The following is an 18,518-nucleotide window of genomic DNA, read 5'->3' on the forward strand; positions in this document are numbered from 1 at the left end:
ATAGTTATTGTCTGTTTTTTTCACCTGTATTATTATCATTCTTTAATTTAATATTATTTATTGTATCAGTATGCTGCTGCTGAAGAATGTGAATTTCCCATTGGGATTAATAAAGTATCTATCTATCTATCTATCTATCTATCTATCTATCTATCTATCTATCTATCTATCTATCTATCTATCTATCTATCTATCTATCTATCTATCTATCTATCTATCTATCTATCTATCTATATGTAGATTTTATGCCTGTTTTTTCTGCAAGATAACCCCAAGTAATGATTGAAATAAGTTTTGGGTATTACCTTGTTGAAGTGGCCTTGTTGTTTATGGATATTTATCAATGACTGATGAGTTTTAATACTGTATAACAAGCAGAGTATTTGTGCAGCCCTTTCGAAGGTAGCTATGTGGGGGCAGAGCACCACTTCTATGAATTTCGGCAGGGGTACAGTTTTTCAAGCAGCTCTTGGCCTTTGCTAAGATATTGTATAGTGTAACCCTTTCAGAAAAGTGAATCGGATGAGATATTCTTGCTTCATTTGAGCCACGTTGCATTGTTTTTTGTTTATCCTGTTTATTAAACAGGGAAAATCCGTTGGTGCCCAAACATTTGAAGCAGCTTGTGATATTCTGTCCCCCAGTCACAATAATCGTGGCGGTTATTTGTGTTGAAAAATTTTTAAAACATTTTGATCACTCCAGTGTGCACTATTACACTACATACAGTATACTCAAAGATGGAGGTCAGAAGAATGACGGCACTTCATTAGGTGCACTTGCTTGGTCTTTATTACAGTGTCTCCCTTGAACAGTTGTGTGTCTGCAACGCCACCTGTGACGGTCCTGGATGGCTGCAGCTGCCATCGCCGTTAATAGTCATGACCGAGATGAGCTGGCCAATGAGGACACTGACACAGCCAGAGAAGGGTGCAAAGTTAACAATGCACCAAAAATAAAGTGTAGCGCAGTCTTCATCAAATAAATAAATGATTTCTTAAAACCAGAATCAGAATCAGAATCAGAATCAGCTTTATTGGCCAAGTATATGTACACATACAAGGAATTGGACTCCGGTTTTACCTAGTATTGTCCCTGATGCTGTGAGATTGACTTAAGTGTTCATGAGAGTGATGGCCTGAGGAAAGAAACTGTTCACATGTCTGGTAGTTTTGGCGTACAGTGCTCTGTAGCGCCTACCAGAGGGAAGAAGTTGAAAAAGGTTGTAACCAGGGTGTGATGGGTCTGCAATGATGTTTTCTGCCCGTTTCCTGACTCGAGATCTGTATAAGTCTTGAATGGAGGGCAGATCAACACCAATGATTTTTTCTGCAATCCTGACTGTCCGTTGAAGTCTGTTCCTGTCCTGTTTTGTGGCTGAGCCAAACCAGACTGTGATAGATGAACAGAGAACAGACTGGATTACTGCAGAGTAAAATTGGATGAGCAGCTCCTGAGGCAGGTTGAACTTCCTGAGCTGGCGCAGGAAGTAAAACCTCTGCTGGGCCTTTTTAACAATTGTGTTTATGTTTAGTTCCCACTTTAGGTCCTGGAAAATTGTGGATCCCAGAAACCTAAAGTTTTCCACAGCAGACACAATGCTGTTGAGTAGTGTGAGAGGGGGCAGCACTGGGGGGCTCCTCCTGAAGTCCACTGTCAACTCCACAGTTTTAAACTTGTTCAGCTCCAGGTTGCTTTGACCGCACCAGAGGGCCAGCTGTTTGACCTCTCGTCTGTATACAGACTCGTCACTGTCCTTGATGAGGCCAATGACTGTCATATCATCTGCGAACTTCAGGATTTTAACAGATGGGTCTCTTGAGGTGCACTCATGTGGAGGATTAAAAACCCAACGATTAAATTCCAAATGTAAAACTATCCAGGCATCGTGTTACGATTTATAGCCAGCTTAGCATGCCCCTCTCTGCACAGGTCACCCCATTGGGTCCTTCTCAGCTGGCGGAGATGGCAACCACTGTGGTGTTCTTTCTCCAGTTCTCATCCTGCTTGCCTCCAACGGCATTTTCTGGTACACACGTGTAGCAGTATTACTTTGATTTGTACTACATCTCCCAGCAGTCCTGACAGTATAATGATATTGGACAGCTTTGGAGGCCATGGGGGCTGCTAGATAGAAGATTGACCGGATGGGCCCTTTAAAAAACGGTCTGGCAAGACACTGAGAGGATTGCGATCATTTATCTGTCTGTTAAAATGCTGTTTCACACATTTGGATTACCATTTGGAATGCTGTTCCTATCTGGATGTACGGGGCCTGCTTGTTCGTGAGTGTCTGTACAGATTGGACACGGCTTCGTCAGAACTGGCGCTCCCAATCACCTCATCCCCAACGCATCAGGAAACTGGTAGGACAAGCTTTACATTTGCTTACAGTGAACCGTTCATAGGATTTTCCACTCACCATCCATCATCATCTGCCTCTGCTACATTGGATATTGACATTAGTGTTTATTGTTGTTAAGCTGTGTTATAATCGCTGTTAGGTATTTGGGGAGGGCCTTTTGCATACATATTTTTTGTTATATTGCGTGCTTGTTTTTTTTCTTCATTTGATTAATATATTTTCATTATTAATTGATTAATTTGTTCAATAACTATGTCTCTGTGAGTAAGTGTGTGGGTGCCGGGTCAAGGCTGAGTGTGTTCCTGGAGTCACCACCATCTTTCTGATGGTGTTAATCTTAGCATCACTGTGACTGTTACACGTGGAGCTGGTTCTCCTTCTTGCCTTATGCTCCCTTGACATCTACCGAAGACTTCACTAGTGCCCCTGCTCCTAAAGCCTGCTCAGCCTGGACACCCCTCAGAGTCATTTCCTTCGCTCCCTCTGACCACACTGTCTCCTCTCCACCTCACTGTCTTGTTCTCCTGATCCTGCCTTGCGGTTTCTTTTCCATCTGTCCTCCTCACTATCCTACTCAGGCTCCTTTGAAGAGGGTGAATATACTAGCCGAACCACACTCGTCTGCAGTATTGTGAACTTGGAGTATAATTTTATCTCACTGCAGCTTCACAGCTCAGGTCACTTATTTGGCCACAATAACCAGTTAGGCATAGCGGGCAGACTCTTCCCTAGTTCTGAGTGATACTTGAAAGACCACTGCACCATTATAATCCACTCAATTGACGTCAATGCATTTCACTTGAGGTTGTCGAAATTCTCAAACATTTCCGCGTTTTTGCTGAACTCATCACTAGTCTTCAATTTCACAGCTGTCATCTTTGGCGCATACTTCTCTGTATTTATTTAACACTAATTTACCAAAAAATGCACATGGTTTTGCCCATCTTGAGCACATGACTGGCTAACCTGAAAGGTCAATTATGTAATACGAGTAATGTGAAACTTGTTCATGGACTTTATTATATTGTTTGCTGTGGTTTGCCATTGTTCTGCATAGACACCAATTCTATCAAAAAAGTTATCACTATTCTCCTTGAAAATATGAGATTTAATTTTTTTCTTGGCCATCACTGCAAACCACATGGGTCAAGAAGCATTTAAAAAAATGCACATTCTTGGGTGGAGAAGTTCTTTAAATAAGGGTGGCATGGGTCTGTCAAGAGCATGTGAATAGTAATACCGCCATACCATCTGCGCTTAATAAGTGGCCATCCATCTTAAGCTAAGCGTGTTCAGGCCTGGCCAGTACTTGGATGGGAGACCATTTAGGAAAAGCTTAAGTTGCTGCTGGAAGAGGTCTTGGCGAGACCAGCAGGAGGCTCTTACCCTGTGGTCTGAATGTGGATACCAATGCTCCAGTGGAGTGATGGGGACACAGTGCTGTAAAAATGGCACTGTCCTTTGGATGAGACGTAAAATCGAGGGCCTGACTCTTTGTAGTCATAACAGATTCGTGGGCATCCTTCATAAACAGTAGGGTGTATCCTAATGTCCTGGCTAAATTGCCCTCCATGGCCTAGTCATTCCGGCCCACTAATCATCCCTTGTCTCTAATTGTCTCTCTCTCTCTCACCACTTCACCACCTAACAGCTAATGTGTGGTAAGTGTACTGGCGCAAAAATAGATAGATAGATAGATAGGAAAGACACTATACAATAGATAGATAGATAGATACTTTATTAATCCCAAGGGGAAATTCACATACTCCAGCAGCAGCATACTGATTCAAAAAACAATATTAGATTAAAGAGTAATAAAAATGCAGGTAAAAACAGACAATAACTTTGAATAATGTTAACGTTTACCCCCCCCGGGTTGAACTGAAAAGTCGCATAGTTTGATCTCCTCAGTCTGTCAGTGGAGCAGGACGGTGACAGCAGTCTGTCGCTGAAGCTGCTCCTCTGTCTGGAGATGATCCTGTTCAGTGGATGCAGTGGATTCTCGATAATCGATAGGAGCCTGCTGAGCGCCCATCGCTCTGCCACAGATGTCAAACTGTCCAGCTCCATGCCAACAATAGAGCCTGCCTTCCTCACCAGTTTGTCCAGGCGTGAGGTGTCCCTCTTCTTTATGCTGCCTCCCCAGCACACCACCGCGTAGAAGAGGGCGCTCGCCACAACTGTCTGATAGAACATCTGCAGCATCTTATTGCAGATGTTGAAGGATGCCAGTCTTCTAAGGAAGTATAGCCGGCTCTGTCCTCTCTTGCACAGAGCATCAGTATTGGCAGTCCAGTCCAATTTATCATCCAGCTGCACTCCCAGGTATTTATAGGTCTGTACCCTCTGCACACAGTCACCTCTGATGATCACGGGGTCCAGGAGGGGCCTGGTCCTCCTAAAATCCACCACCAGCTCCTTGGTTTTGCTGGTGTTCAGGTGTAGGTGGTTTGAGTCGCACCATTTAACAAAGTCCTTGATTAGGTTCCTATACTCCTCCTGCCCACTCCTGATGCAGCCCACAATAGCAGTGTCGTCAGCGAACTTTTGCACGTGGCAGAACTCTGAGTTGTATTGGAAGTTCGATGTATATAGGCTGAACAGGACCGGAGAAAGTACAGTCTCCTGTGGTGTTCCTGTGTTCCTGGCCACATTGTCAGACCTGCAGTTCCCGAGATGCACATACTGAGGTCTATTTGTAAGATAGTCCACGATCCATGCCACTAGGTATGAATCTACTCCCATCTCTGCCAGCTTGTCCCTAAGGAGCAGAGGTTGGATGTTGTTGAAGGCGCTAAAGAAGTCTAGAAACATAATTCTTACAGCACCACTGCCTCTGTCCAAGTGGGAGAGGGATCGATGTAGCATATAGATGATGGCATGGCATACCTGTGGCCTCAGGTGGTGAAGCAGCAGCCGCTCCATGGTCTTCATCACATGTGACGTCAGAGCGACAGGCCGGAAGTCGTTCAGCTCACTAGGACGTGACACTTTTGGGACTGGGGTGATGCAAGATGTTTTCCAAAGCCTCGGGACTCTCCCCTGTTCCAGGCTCAGGTTGAAGATGCGCTGTAGAGGACTCCTCAGCTCCAATGCACAGGCCTTCAGCAGTCATGGCGATACTCCATCTGGACCCGCTGCTTTGCTGGCACGAAGTCTCCTCAGCTCTCTGCTTACCTGGGCTGCTGTAATTGTGGGTGGGGAGAAACTCTCTCATATGCTGGTATCAGCAGAAGGATGGTTGGAGGGTGCAGTACTCCGAGGTGAGAGTGGGTTAGGGTGGTCAAACCTGTTAAAGAAGGTTTGCTCTCTTCATGTTTCTCTCGATGGTGGCACCCCGCTTCAAGCTGCAGCCAGTGATGATCTTCATCCCATCCCACAATTCCTTCATGCTGTTATTCTGCAACTTCTGCTCCAGCTTTCTCCTGTACTGCTCCTTTGCCGCCCTGAGTTGGACTCTGAGTTACTTCTGCACGCGCTTGAGCTCATGCTTATCACTGCCTTTAAAAGCCCTTTTCTTCTGTTTCAAAAGGCCCTTGATGTCACTTGTAATCCATGGCTTGTTGTTAGCATAGCAGCGTACTGTTCTTACTGGAACTACAATGTCCATACAGAAGTTGATGTAGTCAGTAGTGCAGTCAACAACTTCCTCAATGTTCTCACTATGAGATCCCTGCAGGATATCCCAGTCCGTAGTTCCAAAACAGTCCCTCAGGACCTGCTCTGCCTCAGGGGACCACTTCCTGAATGAGCGTGTGGTTGCAGGTAGCTCCCTCACTCTTGGTTTGTAGTGAGGCTGAAGCAGAACCAGGTTATGGCTACCACTGCATCATCTTAGGTGGGTGCTACACATTGGTGGTGGTTAAAGTGGCTCCCCTCTGTCTAAGTGCTTTGAGTAGTGAGAAAAGCGCTATATAAATGTAATTTATTATTATTATTCTTTTTAAAAATGGTGTTTATCTTTATAAACCATGGCATATAGCAGTTTTTCTCAACCTTTCTGTTTTCATGTGTCCTGACCTGGCAGGAAAACAGATAACCAATTCCCTTGAGTCAAACTGGAAGATGCATCAATATTTGATAGTGAAAGTGGCCTGCAATGGATATGCAAAAGGCAAAACAAACTAAAATAAAAATAAAATGAATGGAGCAAAACCCATATGAGGAGCAAAAATCACAGAAAGTAATCAGGCAATAAGACAAAAACCAGGCAAGACACAAAAAATAATGACACAAGAATTCAGAAGGTATAGAAGGTACACACAAAAGGCTGACCTTTTATTCCGTCTGCTGATTAATTCAAGACCACGCTCCTAGAATCACAGGACTGGACCCTGACAACAGTACAAAATGGCTTCCATAATAGGGCTTTAAATTTCAGCCCTGATAATGACATTGTGACCCAGTTCTTCCCATGTAAGTGCCTTCAGAACCCACCAAAACGGACGGGGTTTCTCTCTTGGTGAAGTAAGCATGAACGTCAGAGCAGGGCAGGAGGTCCCCCTGATGTATCAAGCACAATCGGCAGAATGGGATAAAACCTTGGTGAATTAAGCACAAATATCAGAACAGGGTAGAAGGGTCCCCTTGATGTATGGCGCACAATCATCAGAATGAATTACCCCCTCCCTTGGTGAATCTAGCACAATCATCAGAGCATTTGGTCCCCCTTGGTGAATCCAACAATTGCTCAGAGCAGGGAGGGGATTGAGAAGGATCGTTAGAGGGATCCCAACCCACTTTGTGACCCACCATGACCCACTACCATTTTAAACAATAGCAACTCACGAGCCACCAGCAGCAGCCCAAAATTTGTCACAATCCAGTCATTGAGAAACACTGGAAAATGACATCAGCCATTGGAAGAAAAAGAAAATCACAATATACTACAATGGTAAAATATAAAACTTTATAAAGTGGAATCATTAAATCTTTTAATGAGTAGCCATTTAACATCAGAAGATGCACTCAAACTCCTCTTCAGCATCAGACTCATGAGCTGATGAGCTCCATTGCAGGCCAATTTCACTATCAAACATTGACTAGAGCAGCCAAGCACAATGTGCACAAGCAATGAAACCAAAGCATTTTCCAATCTGTCCTGTCAGTGGGATGCTCATTAAGTGATGAATTCAACTCAAGCTGGTCACTTCAAATGCTAAGAAGAAGAAGAAGAAGAAGATGGAACTTACCATTTAAATCTTTAAATCCAATTGAATAGTTAACTTCTTTCTGGAGGGGAGCCTCTGGTGGGACGGTTTCCACCCCTAGGCTCTGGAAGAAATAATATGGGATAAGCATCAGTAAAAATTCAGGTCACACTTCTTCGTCTAATTGTTCTGTCATATTCACAATAAACTAAATGATTGTTTCCATCAGTAGAGAATTTTGGATTCACCAGCTCCCCTCATGTTTTGATCCTCCGGCCCCTATTGGCTCATTTGATTACAGCACATAAATGAATCCCATTTGTTTTGCGGCACCCATTATCAGATTAAGTAACAGCAGCTGCCCCCTCATTTCCATTGATGAATGGCATTTACATATGGAAGATTAAGAAGTCCAAACTCGTGTCTGCATTTTCATTCATGAATGTGATGTAATGTCTAGCAGTCTTGGCATTTATGTATCACTTTGCAAATATTAAAAGACTGTTGCGCTGTTGATGTCTGACAGAGAAGGTTTCCTTTTAGACCCTCAGAGCCATATACTGGAGCAAGTACACACTTCATGATCACCTTCTGAGTATATTCTAGGGGCACAATGAGACCTGGTGGTGCTCACCTTGACAAGCTAGGAAAGTCCAGTAGGGTAGTAAATTATCCTTTGTTACTTTGCTTTCTTCTTTACATCATCCCACCTTTATGAACCCAGGACTCTGGAACTGTGAGTCAGCAGTGCTAACCATTGTGGCATCACAGAATTCTATTAAAACAAATGTATTTAGGACCAGTTCTGAGGAGATCATTCCATGGAGTTTTCCCACCCAGTCCGACATATTGAGATGAGATGTACAGTTTCTACAAGCAGATTGCAGGTTTAACTTTAGGTTTAGGTCCATAGCATAACATTCTCAAACCCTTTACGCCAGATCAAGGTAATGAAGGCCAAAAGTTATTGTTAACAGCATTGGGCACAAAGTAGGAACCCATGTTGTATGTGGTGCCAGTCTATCATAGAGCCCACATAAACAGTGGGTTCAGTAAGTGTTCAGACCCCTTAACTTTTTTATATTTTGTTATATTGCAACCTTGCAGTAAAATCATTTAAATCCATTTTCCCTCATTAAGCAACACTTAATACCCCAGAATGGCAAAGCAAAAACAGGATTTTAGACAATTTTGCAGATGTGTTAAAAAATCCATAAATATTCCATTGACACAAGTATTTGGACCCTTAACTCAGTATAACCGAAGATCTTTGGCAGTGATTCCCACCAGAAGTCTTCTAGGGTCTGATGCCGCAAGCTGGATTTGGGGATTTCTGCCATTTTCAAGATCCTCTCAATTTCTGTCAGGTTGGATGGATACCATTGGTTCTTAGTTATCATCAGGTCTCTCCAGAGATTATCAATGGCAGTCCAAGCTCTGGCTGGACAACTCAAGAACATTCTCAGAGTTGTCCCTAAGCCACTGTCTTTGCTTTGTAATTAGGGTCATTGTCCTTTTGGAAGGTGAACGTCTGAGGTGTGGAGTGCTCTGGAGCAGGTTTTCATTAAGGATATCTCTGTACTTTGCTCCCTTAAACCCTGTCTAGTGGTGGGCCTCACAGCACTGTCAACACGATGCTTGACTGTTGGAAGGGTATTTGCACAGGTGATGAGCGATGCCTGGTTGTCTCCAAACATGACACTAATCTTGGCTTCATCAGACCAGAGAATCTTGTTTCTCACAGTCTGAAAGCTTTTAGGTGCCTCTCTTGCAAACTTCAAGTGGTCTTTTATGTGTCTTATAATTAGGAGAGGCTTCTCTCTGGCCACTCTGTCATGAAGCCCAGATCAGTTGAGTGTTGCAGTGATGGTTGTCCTTGTGGAAGTTTCTTCCAGCTGCACACAGGTTCTCTGTTGCTCGGCCACAGTTACTATTTTGTTCTTGGTCACCTCTCTTTTCATGTCCTTTTTCCAACAGTTACTAAGTTTGGCTGGGTGGCCAGCCCTAGGAAGAGTCGTGGGTATTCCAAACATCTTCTATTTAAGAATTATGAAGGACACAATGTGCTTAGGAACCTTCAGTGCTTCTTCACAAATATTTAGTAGCCTTCCCCACATTGGTGCCTTGACACAATCCTGACTCTAAGCACTACAGGCAATTCTGTTGAACTCATTGGTTGTTCCTTGCTCAACTGTGGGACCCCCGCTATAGACAGGTGTGTGCATTTCTGAACCATGTGCAATCAACTGAATTAATCACAGGTGGACTCCAAACAAGGTGTAGAAACATCTCAATGGTGATCAACAGAATGGATCGTCCATACCCCTGAGCCAGATGTGTCATAGCAAAGGGTCTTAATACTTTTGTCAATGTGATATCTCAGTGATTTATTTTTGACACATTTGTAAACCTTCCTAAAATCTTGGTTTTGCTTTGTCATTCTGAGTATTGAGTGTTTCAGTCATGAACTAGGAGTCCCAATGCATGAAAGTCCCAAAAGCACTACTAGAGGGGAAACCCCGTCAAAAACCTTGGCTAGACACATAAACGGTCTTGTAGAATCTTTACAGAATAAAAGATTCAATTAATTCATATATATATTCAAACATATATATTCACGGCATTCGTAGTCTGTGTCACAATCTGATTGTATGGGTGGTTACCTACCAGGTAACGCTTGTGGTTGGCCAGCAATCTGCTAACATCCGCCACGGTGCCCTCAGTTTGTGAGGAGCAGATCATAGAATGGTTGAAATAGTTTACTGTCAAATAAATGCAAAGAGTACGCGACACGTGTTTCGCCCTCATTCTGGGCTCATCAGGCGTACACACTCCACTGCACTCCCTCTCGGGAATCAAACCTCGGACGTCAGCGCCAGAGGCGATGCCCCTAACGTTGCGCCACGGCGTGTGGTTCGTTTATTTGACAGCATGTAGATCAGGGTAATTACATTCACGGCATTTGTAGTCTGTGTCACAATCTGATTGTACTCTTTGCATTTATTTGACAATAAACTATTTCAACCATTCTATGATCTGCTCCTCACAAACTGAGGGCACCGTGGCGGATGTTAGCAGATTGCTGGCCAACCACAAGCATTACCTGGTAGGTAACCACCCATACAATCAGATTGTGATACAGACTACGAGTGCCGTGAATGTAATTACCCCGATCTACATGCTGTCAAATAAACGAACCACACGCCGTGGCGCAACGTTAGGGGCATCGCCTCTGGCGCTGACGTCCGAGGTTCGAATCCCGAGAGGGAGTGCAGTGGAGTGTGTACACCTGATGAGCCCCGAATAAGGGCGAAACACGTGTCGCGTACTCTTTGTATTTATTTGACAGTAAACTATTTCAAACATATATACTGTATATACATATATATATATATATATATATATATATATATATATATACAGATATATATTAGAATATATATAGCCTATATATATTGTGGCAGACGGCTGGGGCCCTTATCCGGCCGGAACGCCTCCACAGTGGAATGACTGGGGGGGAGAGAGCTTATTCATGGCATTACCTCCCCTGGAGCACTAGGGGGCAGCACCCCCATATTGCAGGGGTGTTTTGGACTCCCACAGGGCTTCATGGGAGTTGGAGTTTGGTGCAGCCTTTTTGGGTTCTGTGGGTGCCACCAGGGGGTGCTACAGGAACTGCTAAGCCTTTTTTTACAGCACCCAGAAGTGCTGCCGGAAGAAGGTCATCAAGCACCTGGAGGACTTCCGGGTGCCCTATAAAAGGAGCCAGGCACCACAACTCTGGGAGCCAGAGTCCGGAGGAGATGGACAAAGCTTGCTGGAGGAAGAGTGGAGGCAAAGAGAGAGGAAGAGAAAGAAATTAGAAGAAAAGGAAGAAAAGAAAATGTTTTGTTCTGTATTCTAATGCTTGAACTGTGCTGTGCAGGTGGGAAATGGGGGCATTTCCCATATGGACAAAGAAGAAAAATTAAAAATGTGTGTGCTGAACTTGTGTCCTGTGTCTGTCTGTGTTGGATTTTGGTGGCAGGAGTGCCCTCTGCAGGTCACTATATATATATATATATATATATATATATATATATATATATATATATATATATATATATATATATATATATATATTCATGGAATTCGTAGTCTGAATCACAATCTGATTGTATGGGTGGTTACCTGCCAGGTAACGCTTGTGGTTGGTCAGCAAGTCGGCTAACATCTGCCAAGGTGCCCTCTTTCAGTTGCGAGAAGCAGATCATATAATGGTTGAAAATAGTTTTACTGTCAAATAATGCAAAGAGTACACGACACGTGTTTCGCCCTCATTCTGGGCTCATCAGGCGTACACACTCACTGTACCCCCTCTCGGTAATCGAACCTCGGACATCAGCGTCAGAGGCAAAGCCTCTTACGTTGTGCCACGGTGTGTGGTTCGTTCATTTGACAGCATGTATATATATTGTGGTACCCAGATGGGCAAGTCGCGGGGTGCCGGTTCGGACCCCGGGCGCTTAGTAGGACCTGCTTCGTTGGAGACCTGCCCTCACGGGACGGGACGCTTCACTGGAGGATTCTTTGCTGGCGATGGGGTGCTCCCACTGCTGGCAGAGGCTACGGAGGCGCGAGTGGCTTGGACCAAAGGGGCACGAAAACCTGGGATGTGGTGCCGAAGGGGTATGTCTCAGGGTGCCGGCTTGGACCCTGGACGTGTAGTAGGACCCACTTCGTGGAGCAATTGCCCTCACGAGACGTGTCGCTGCGACCGACGTGTTTTTCGCTGGTGGTGGGGCACTGTGGTACCCGGATGGGGGTGGTACCCAGCCGGGACGCCTGAGAAGACCGGAGGAGGGGGCTTGTGCCTCCTCCAGACCTCGAGGGGGCGACCACCCTGGGGGCCACGGGTACAGAGCTGGAAAGCTCGACCCTGCAAGGGCCCGTGGTCACCGCCAGGGGGCACCCCAATACCTGGAGGACCCTGGACCTCAGCACTTCCGCCACACCAGGAAGTGCTTGGGGGAAGAGGAACAGGGACACCCGGAGTGTTTCTGGGGATACAACCGGCACTTCTACCACACTGGGGCGTGTTGGTGGGAGATTGCCGGGGGCACACCTGGAGCACTCTTATTTAAAGGGGCCACCTCCCTTCAGAGGATGACTTAAGTCGGGAGAGAAGAGTGGACGAGGTCTCTGGAGGAGAGAAGGAGGCAGTCTGAAGGCATTGTGTGTTGGCCAGACCTGTGGGGTATTGGGGACTTTTGGGGACAGTAAAGCACTTTTGTAAATATGAAGCATTGTAATAAAAGTGTGTGGGGTGATTACAACGTGTCTGCCTGTCTGTGTCCGGGTCAAGTTCCACAATATACATACATATATATATATATATATATATATATATATATATATATATATATATATATATATATATATATATATATACATATATATACACACATATATATATATACATATATATATATATATATATATATATATATATATATATATATATATATATATATATATATATCCATCCATCCATCCATTTTCTAACCCGCTGAATCCAAACACAGGGTCACGGGGGTCTGCTGGAGCCAATCCCAGCCAACACAGGGCACAAGGCAGGAACCAATCCTGGGCAGGGTGCCAACCCACCGCAGGACACACACAAACACACCAGACACACCAAGCTCACACTAGGGCCAATTTAGAATCGCCAATCCACCTAACCTGCATGTCTTTGGACTGTGGGAGGAAACCGGAGCGCCCGGAGGAAACCCACGCAGACACGGGGAGAACATGCAAACTCCATGCAGGGAGGACCCGGGAAGCGAACCCAGGTCCCCAGATCACCCAACTGCGAGGCAGCAGCGCTACCACTGTGCCGCCCATATATATATATATATATATATAGGCTATATATCAGTTTCTGAAAGTATTCAAAAATTATTTATAAAGTGTTCACAATACATTAAGGACTGTATATTCAGTATTCAATGCCTTTTAGAGCAGGGCTGGGCAAAGTCAGTCCCGGAGGGCCGCAGTGGCTACAGGTTTTTTTTCCAACCCAGTTTCTTAATTTGAAAACAATCCTCTGCCAATAATTTTGTTTCATGGCTTGTTGGAGCTTTAACTCTGCTATGCCAAGTCATTCTCATATCCTGGAATTGTTTTTTTCTTTGTCAGGATATCATTCAAATGATTGGAAGCCTAAAACGGAGGAGTAATTCTCAGTCCTTCACTTTTTTCTCTTCACTTTCCTTCCAAGTATTTCATTAAACCAAACAGTGCATGATAAATCCACACAGGTGTAAATGGAAACAAGCTAAACAGAGAACTGCTGGTTTCTTTTGTCATTTGCTTCTTATGGCTAATAAGGAGAAATTAAAATCCGAGAATACAGCTGTTTAAGACTAAAATAAGTAATAAGGGTTCAAAATCCTAACGAGTCAGACAACTAAAACGAAGCAGAAATGTTACTAGAGCAATAAGTGCTTCTTCATTAAACAATTGGGTTGGAACCAAAACCTGCAGCCACTGCAGCCCTCCAGGAACGACTTTGCCCACCGCTGTTTTAGAGAATTCTGCCCAACACTAATAACTCAAAATGAACAAAAACAACAATAAACCATTGTGAAAAGGCCCCGGCACAGAAGGACACAGAGGCACGTATAAAATCAATGGACTTTTTATTTTCTTCTCCCATGGGCGCACGTCTTCCCCGTGACCCACAGGTAATACACAGTCCCACAAAACACAAGTCCACAACAACAACAGCACTCTTTTCTACACCACAATAGCACAATTCTCTTTCTCTCTCCCACCACTCCTCCACAAGCGTAGTCCTCCTCCTCCCGACCCTGGCTCCTCGAGTGGTGGTGACTGGCACTTTTTATACCCCACCCGGAAGCGTTCCAGGTGCTTGACCACCTGGTCCTAATTGCATTTCCGGGTGGGGCTGAAGATTCGTCCAGCCGGGCTGCAAACTCCATGCAGCTCCCCCTAGCGGCCATCCGAGCCCCCAACCAGGCTGTGGAGGACTCCATCTCCCATGGAGCCATGCGCCAGGTTGGGGAATCATCGTCCGCCAGGGAGGCTGCCACCAAGCGTCCCGGGGGAAGTATTGAAGTGTCCATGGCTGCTCCCCCGGGACAGATGATTCAGGGGCGTCCCTGCCGGGCATGGGACCAGGCTGTCCTTTACACCATAAAATACACATAACTTCAATCAGATTCATAACGGGCAGAGAACTGATATTTCATGTTCATGTTTCTGGAGAGATCAGAGTGTCAGTGCTAACCACTGCCACCACTCATTTAGAATTTATCTTTGATTAATTAATAGCCATAAGGAATATAAAGGAACAGTCTTCATCAGTGGCAAACAAATGTCCCAGCCTTCTGTTCAGTTCTGTTCATTTCCCCTCCATCCCTGCATTTTATATCAGTCAGTTTTCAGGCCTGTCAGTTGTGGGACTCTGAGACAAACTAGCGAGACATGGAGTTGAAGCAGTAACCCCAACAACCTTATAGGGGAACCAGGATGAGACATTGGGACAGCTCAGCTATTAGCTAAACAAACAGTCTTGATGGACTGAATGGCCTCCTTCTTGTTTGTCAGATTCCTTATGTCTTCATGTGTGGATCATAGTAAGACATTTTAGAAGATGGCTTACCTGTGTCAGGAGGTCCATCTCCCCCAATAAGTCGCTAAACATTGCTTCAATGTCATCCATCTTTAAAAGAAGAAGAAAAAGTGGAAATTAGAAAATGAAACATAAATAACAGAATTTCATAAGTTCTACAACCCCAGATGTGCTTCTAGTTTACTAATAACAAGAAGCTAGTCCTTAAAGGAGCACCTATGTCATGAAGTTTTAAAAAACAAAGATATAGTTATAATCCTTCCCAGAGAAGGCAGTTTTGGTGAGTTTCTGTGTTTCTACTACACTTTTTGATATTTTTGGATTTGTGACCTTCTGCCTGGTATTTTGACCTTACTTTGGATTTGTAAATGTTGTGCTTGGGATTGTTTCATTTTCAAGACAAATCCATTCTGCCTATTGTACTCTATGGATATTCGCTGTTTAGCTGAGCATTTTTGTGAAAATGAAACCATTTTATTTTTATAAGTCTATGTGTTTGCGCTTGTTACTATCCCCGGATTTGATGTTTTTCCCCTTTAATGGGAATTTTTTGAGGTTTTTTTGTGTACTGTGGGACTCCTCATTCACGACAAACAATGGTCAAGTCCAAAACCTCCCATCTTACTCCAGGCTCCCTTATAATTTCTCACCTTTTCTCATGTGCCACACTGTTACACCACACTACGCACCACTTACCTCTTGATAACCAGATTGCAGTGAACCAATTTTAGGAGTTTCTCATGTAGTTTTCTTTCGTGAAGTCTACTAAACCAATGTTTATCCACAACTGCAATAGCGAGTCTCAAGAGAAGTATAGGGGGACGGGAGATTGGTAGAAAAGCTTACGTTTACCTCTGGTACTGAAAATTCCAAAATGCTGATACTGTTACCATATTAAAATTATTTTTTTTTGGTAATTTTCCAGTTCTGCTATACCGCACAACCTCTAAGTGGGGTTGTGATTCTAACAGAATTCCTTTCTGACATGACTGCATAAAACAGCGTTTCTCAACCTTTAAGTATTTGCGACCCGAGTTTTCATAACAGTTTTAATTGCGCCCCCTAACATTTTTTTGAAACCCTAATAAAATTTATTCCTATATTTTTTTGCTGCCAATACACCGCTACAAGTTTAAAATTTTCCTACAAATAGCAAAATTACTCCACATATGGCAACATTCGCGCCCCCTTTTTTGTTACTTCGCATCCCACAGTTTGAGAACCGCTGGCATAAAACATGATACTATAAATGGGTGACATGATGGTGCAATGCAGTGCTGCTGCCTTACAACAAGGAGGTTCACATCTTGGGTCCTTCCTACGTGGAGTCTGCATGTTCTCCCCTTCTCTACTTGTGTTTGTCTCCTGGCTCTGTGGTGTGAAAGAAAAATTAACTGCTCACAAGCTACTAAGGGTTAAAAGCTGACAAAGCTGTTTTGTGCATGTTATTCAAACAGGCGTCTGTCATAAGACAGGGTGCAGTAAGCTGACCTGGGACAATTTCCTCTTTAGGAACGCATCTGTTAGACACAGGAAAGATGATCTTTCCTTCTTTAGGGCCCCATCTGACACATACACAAAAGAGATGGCCCATTTGCGTAATAAAATTAAATACTTAGGTAAACGATATTATCCTTTTTGATAAGGAAAAAAATAAAAAGCCAACCGAGAAGGGGAATCTGCGCTGTTCTGCCTTGCAACGCATGAATCCACGTACTCGTCTGCGACTAAATAAAAGCTGATTGATTTCACTTACCGTGTATACTCGTGTTTAAGTTCTCCTGCGGATAAGTCATAACTTGATTTTACCGTATAATTTCTGGTATTTTATAATGTCGGTCGTATAAGTCGAATGCGGAAAACTCCTGCTGTTGGTCCAAGAGATTACGATATGCTAACGCTAGCCCACCTGAGAGAGTAACCACGGAGCACACAGCCTTTTTGTTTCTGTGTATTGTGCCTAAGTGACCACACAGTGATACCCAAACTATTCCGAAATGATGTTTGCACAGATTTGTGTTTTTTGTATCTCACACCCTCATACACCTTTATCGTAAGAGCATCCCTTATCTACGATGGAGCGTTTGATCAGAAGAAAATATGAAGCTGGTTTTAAATTAAACGTTGTTGAAGTAGCGAAAGAAATTGGTAACGACGCTGCTGCAATAAAATTCAATGTGTCTGAGAAACTGATGCGAAATTGGAGGAGGCAAGAAGATGTAAAAAAAAAATGTAAGTGTCGCATTTTTGAACGGGAGTATAAGTCGGGGTCTGATTTTATGATCGATTTTTCAGGTTTCAAGACCTGACTTATACGCAAGTATATACGGTATTCCTGTCTTCCTCAGAGGTTTCTTCCACAGTGGTTTCCTCCCGCAGTCCGAAGACTTCCAGATTAGGTGGATTGATGATACTAACTTGGCCCTTGTGTGTGTGTGTGTGTGTGTGTGTGTGTGATGGACTGGCATCCTGTCCAGGGATTTTTCTTACCTTGCGCCCCATGCTTTCTGGGTGAGAATGCAGGTTCCCCACATCCCTGTTCAGTAGTAGAGTGCTTGGAAAATAAATGTAGTACTAGGATGTTGTACTGTGTTACACATTATGGATGTAGTGTGAAGTCAAGTATCAAATTAGCAATTCTGATCATTTCTGAAGTAAAGTGACACCTTTTATTGGATAACAAGAATGTTGTGGATTTAATTTGGCTTTTTTGACACTGTGCAAAAGAAAAAGTAAACATGGCGTCCATATTTATCAAACATCTCACAATTACTAACAGGATTTGCACTTAAACTCTGATGGAAATAATAATTTATCCAAGCCCAGAGTAGGACAGGAGAAGAAGATATGAAGTGTCCTACACCCTCTTCCAGCAAGGATTAGAAACTGACGTTTGGGAATAAATGATTGTAATAAATTTATATGTTTAATATGACACTGTGCTCTGTATTGTAAATCTGTTTTTCTTTTCTTTCTATATGCACAGCTGAGCCAGATTTAGTACAAAGGGGCTTAGCATTTTGAACTGCTAGGCCAAGCATAGGACAAGATAGATAAAGACAAATGGGCAACGTGCACTATTTCTGTGTGACATAGTCAGCATGACATTGGATCTTCTCTTTGCCTTGTTTGGAATGGCATGATTTACCTAAGTAAGGGCCTGCACATGGAGAAAGAATATGTAAAGCCTTGAAACATTGCCCGGCACACCTTTGAAGCCGACGGACAGATGGGAGATGCTGTCATCCGATCCTGAAAATCCTTCCAACACCGAGACAAAAATGGCAGACTCTACACAAAGGTCTTGTCATGGCTTCTCGTCTGTTATGCCGTGTAAACCGTCATTAAAGTTATTTTCTCTTATGTG

General features: G+C 43.7%; 1 protein-coding gene across 1 annotated transcript in view; it reads right to left on the bottom strand.

The window, feature by feature from the left end:
- Positions 1-17,653, bottom strand: part of apbb1ip (amyloid beta (A4) precursor protein-binding, family B, member 1 interacting protein) — a 131,999-nt gene extending 114,346 nt beyond the window's left edge. The window contains exons 1-3 of the mRNA XM_051928803.1: positions 17,642-17,653; positions 15,182-15,241; positions 7,558-7,639 (exon numbers count right to left, since the gene is read on the bottom strand). Coding sequence (XP_051784763.1) covers positions 7,558-7,639; positions 15,182-15,241; positions 17,642-17,653 — 154 coding nt within the window. The remainder of the gene's footprint in view (positions 1-7,557; positions 7,640-15,181; positions 15,242-17,641) is intronic.
- Positions 17,654-18,518: the final 865 nt, after the last annotated feature.

This window comes from Erpetoichthys calabaricus, chromosome 6 (assembly GCF_900747795.2).
Source record: "Erpetoichthys calabaricus chromosome 6, fErpCal1.3, whole genome shotgun sequence".
NCBI lineage: Eukaryota > Metazoa > Chordata > Cladistia > Polypteriformes > Polypteridae > Erpetoichthys > Erpetoichthys calabaricus.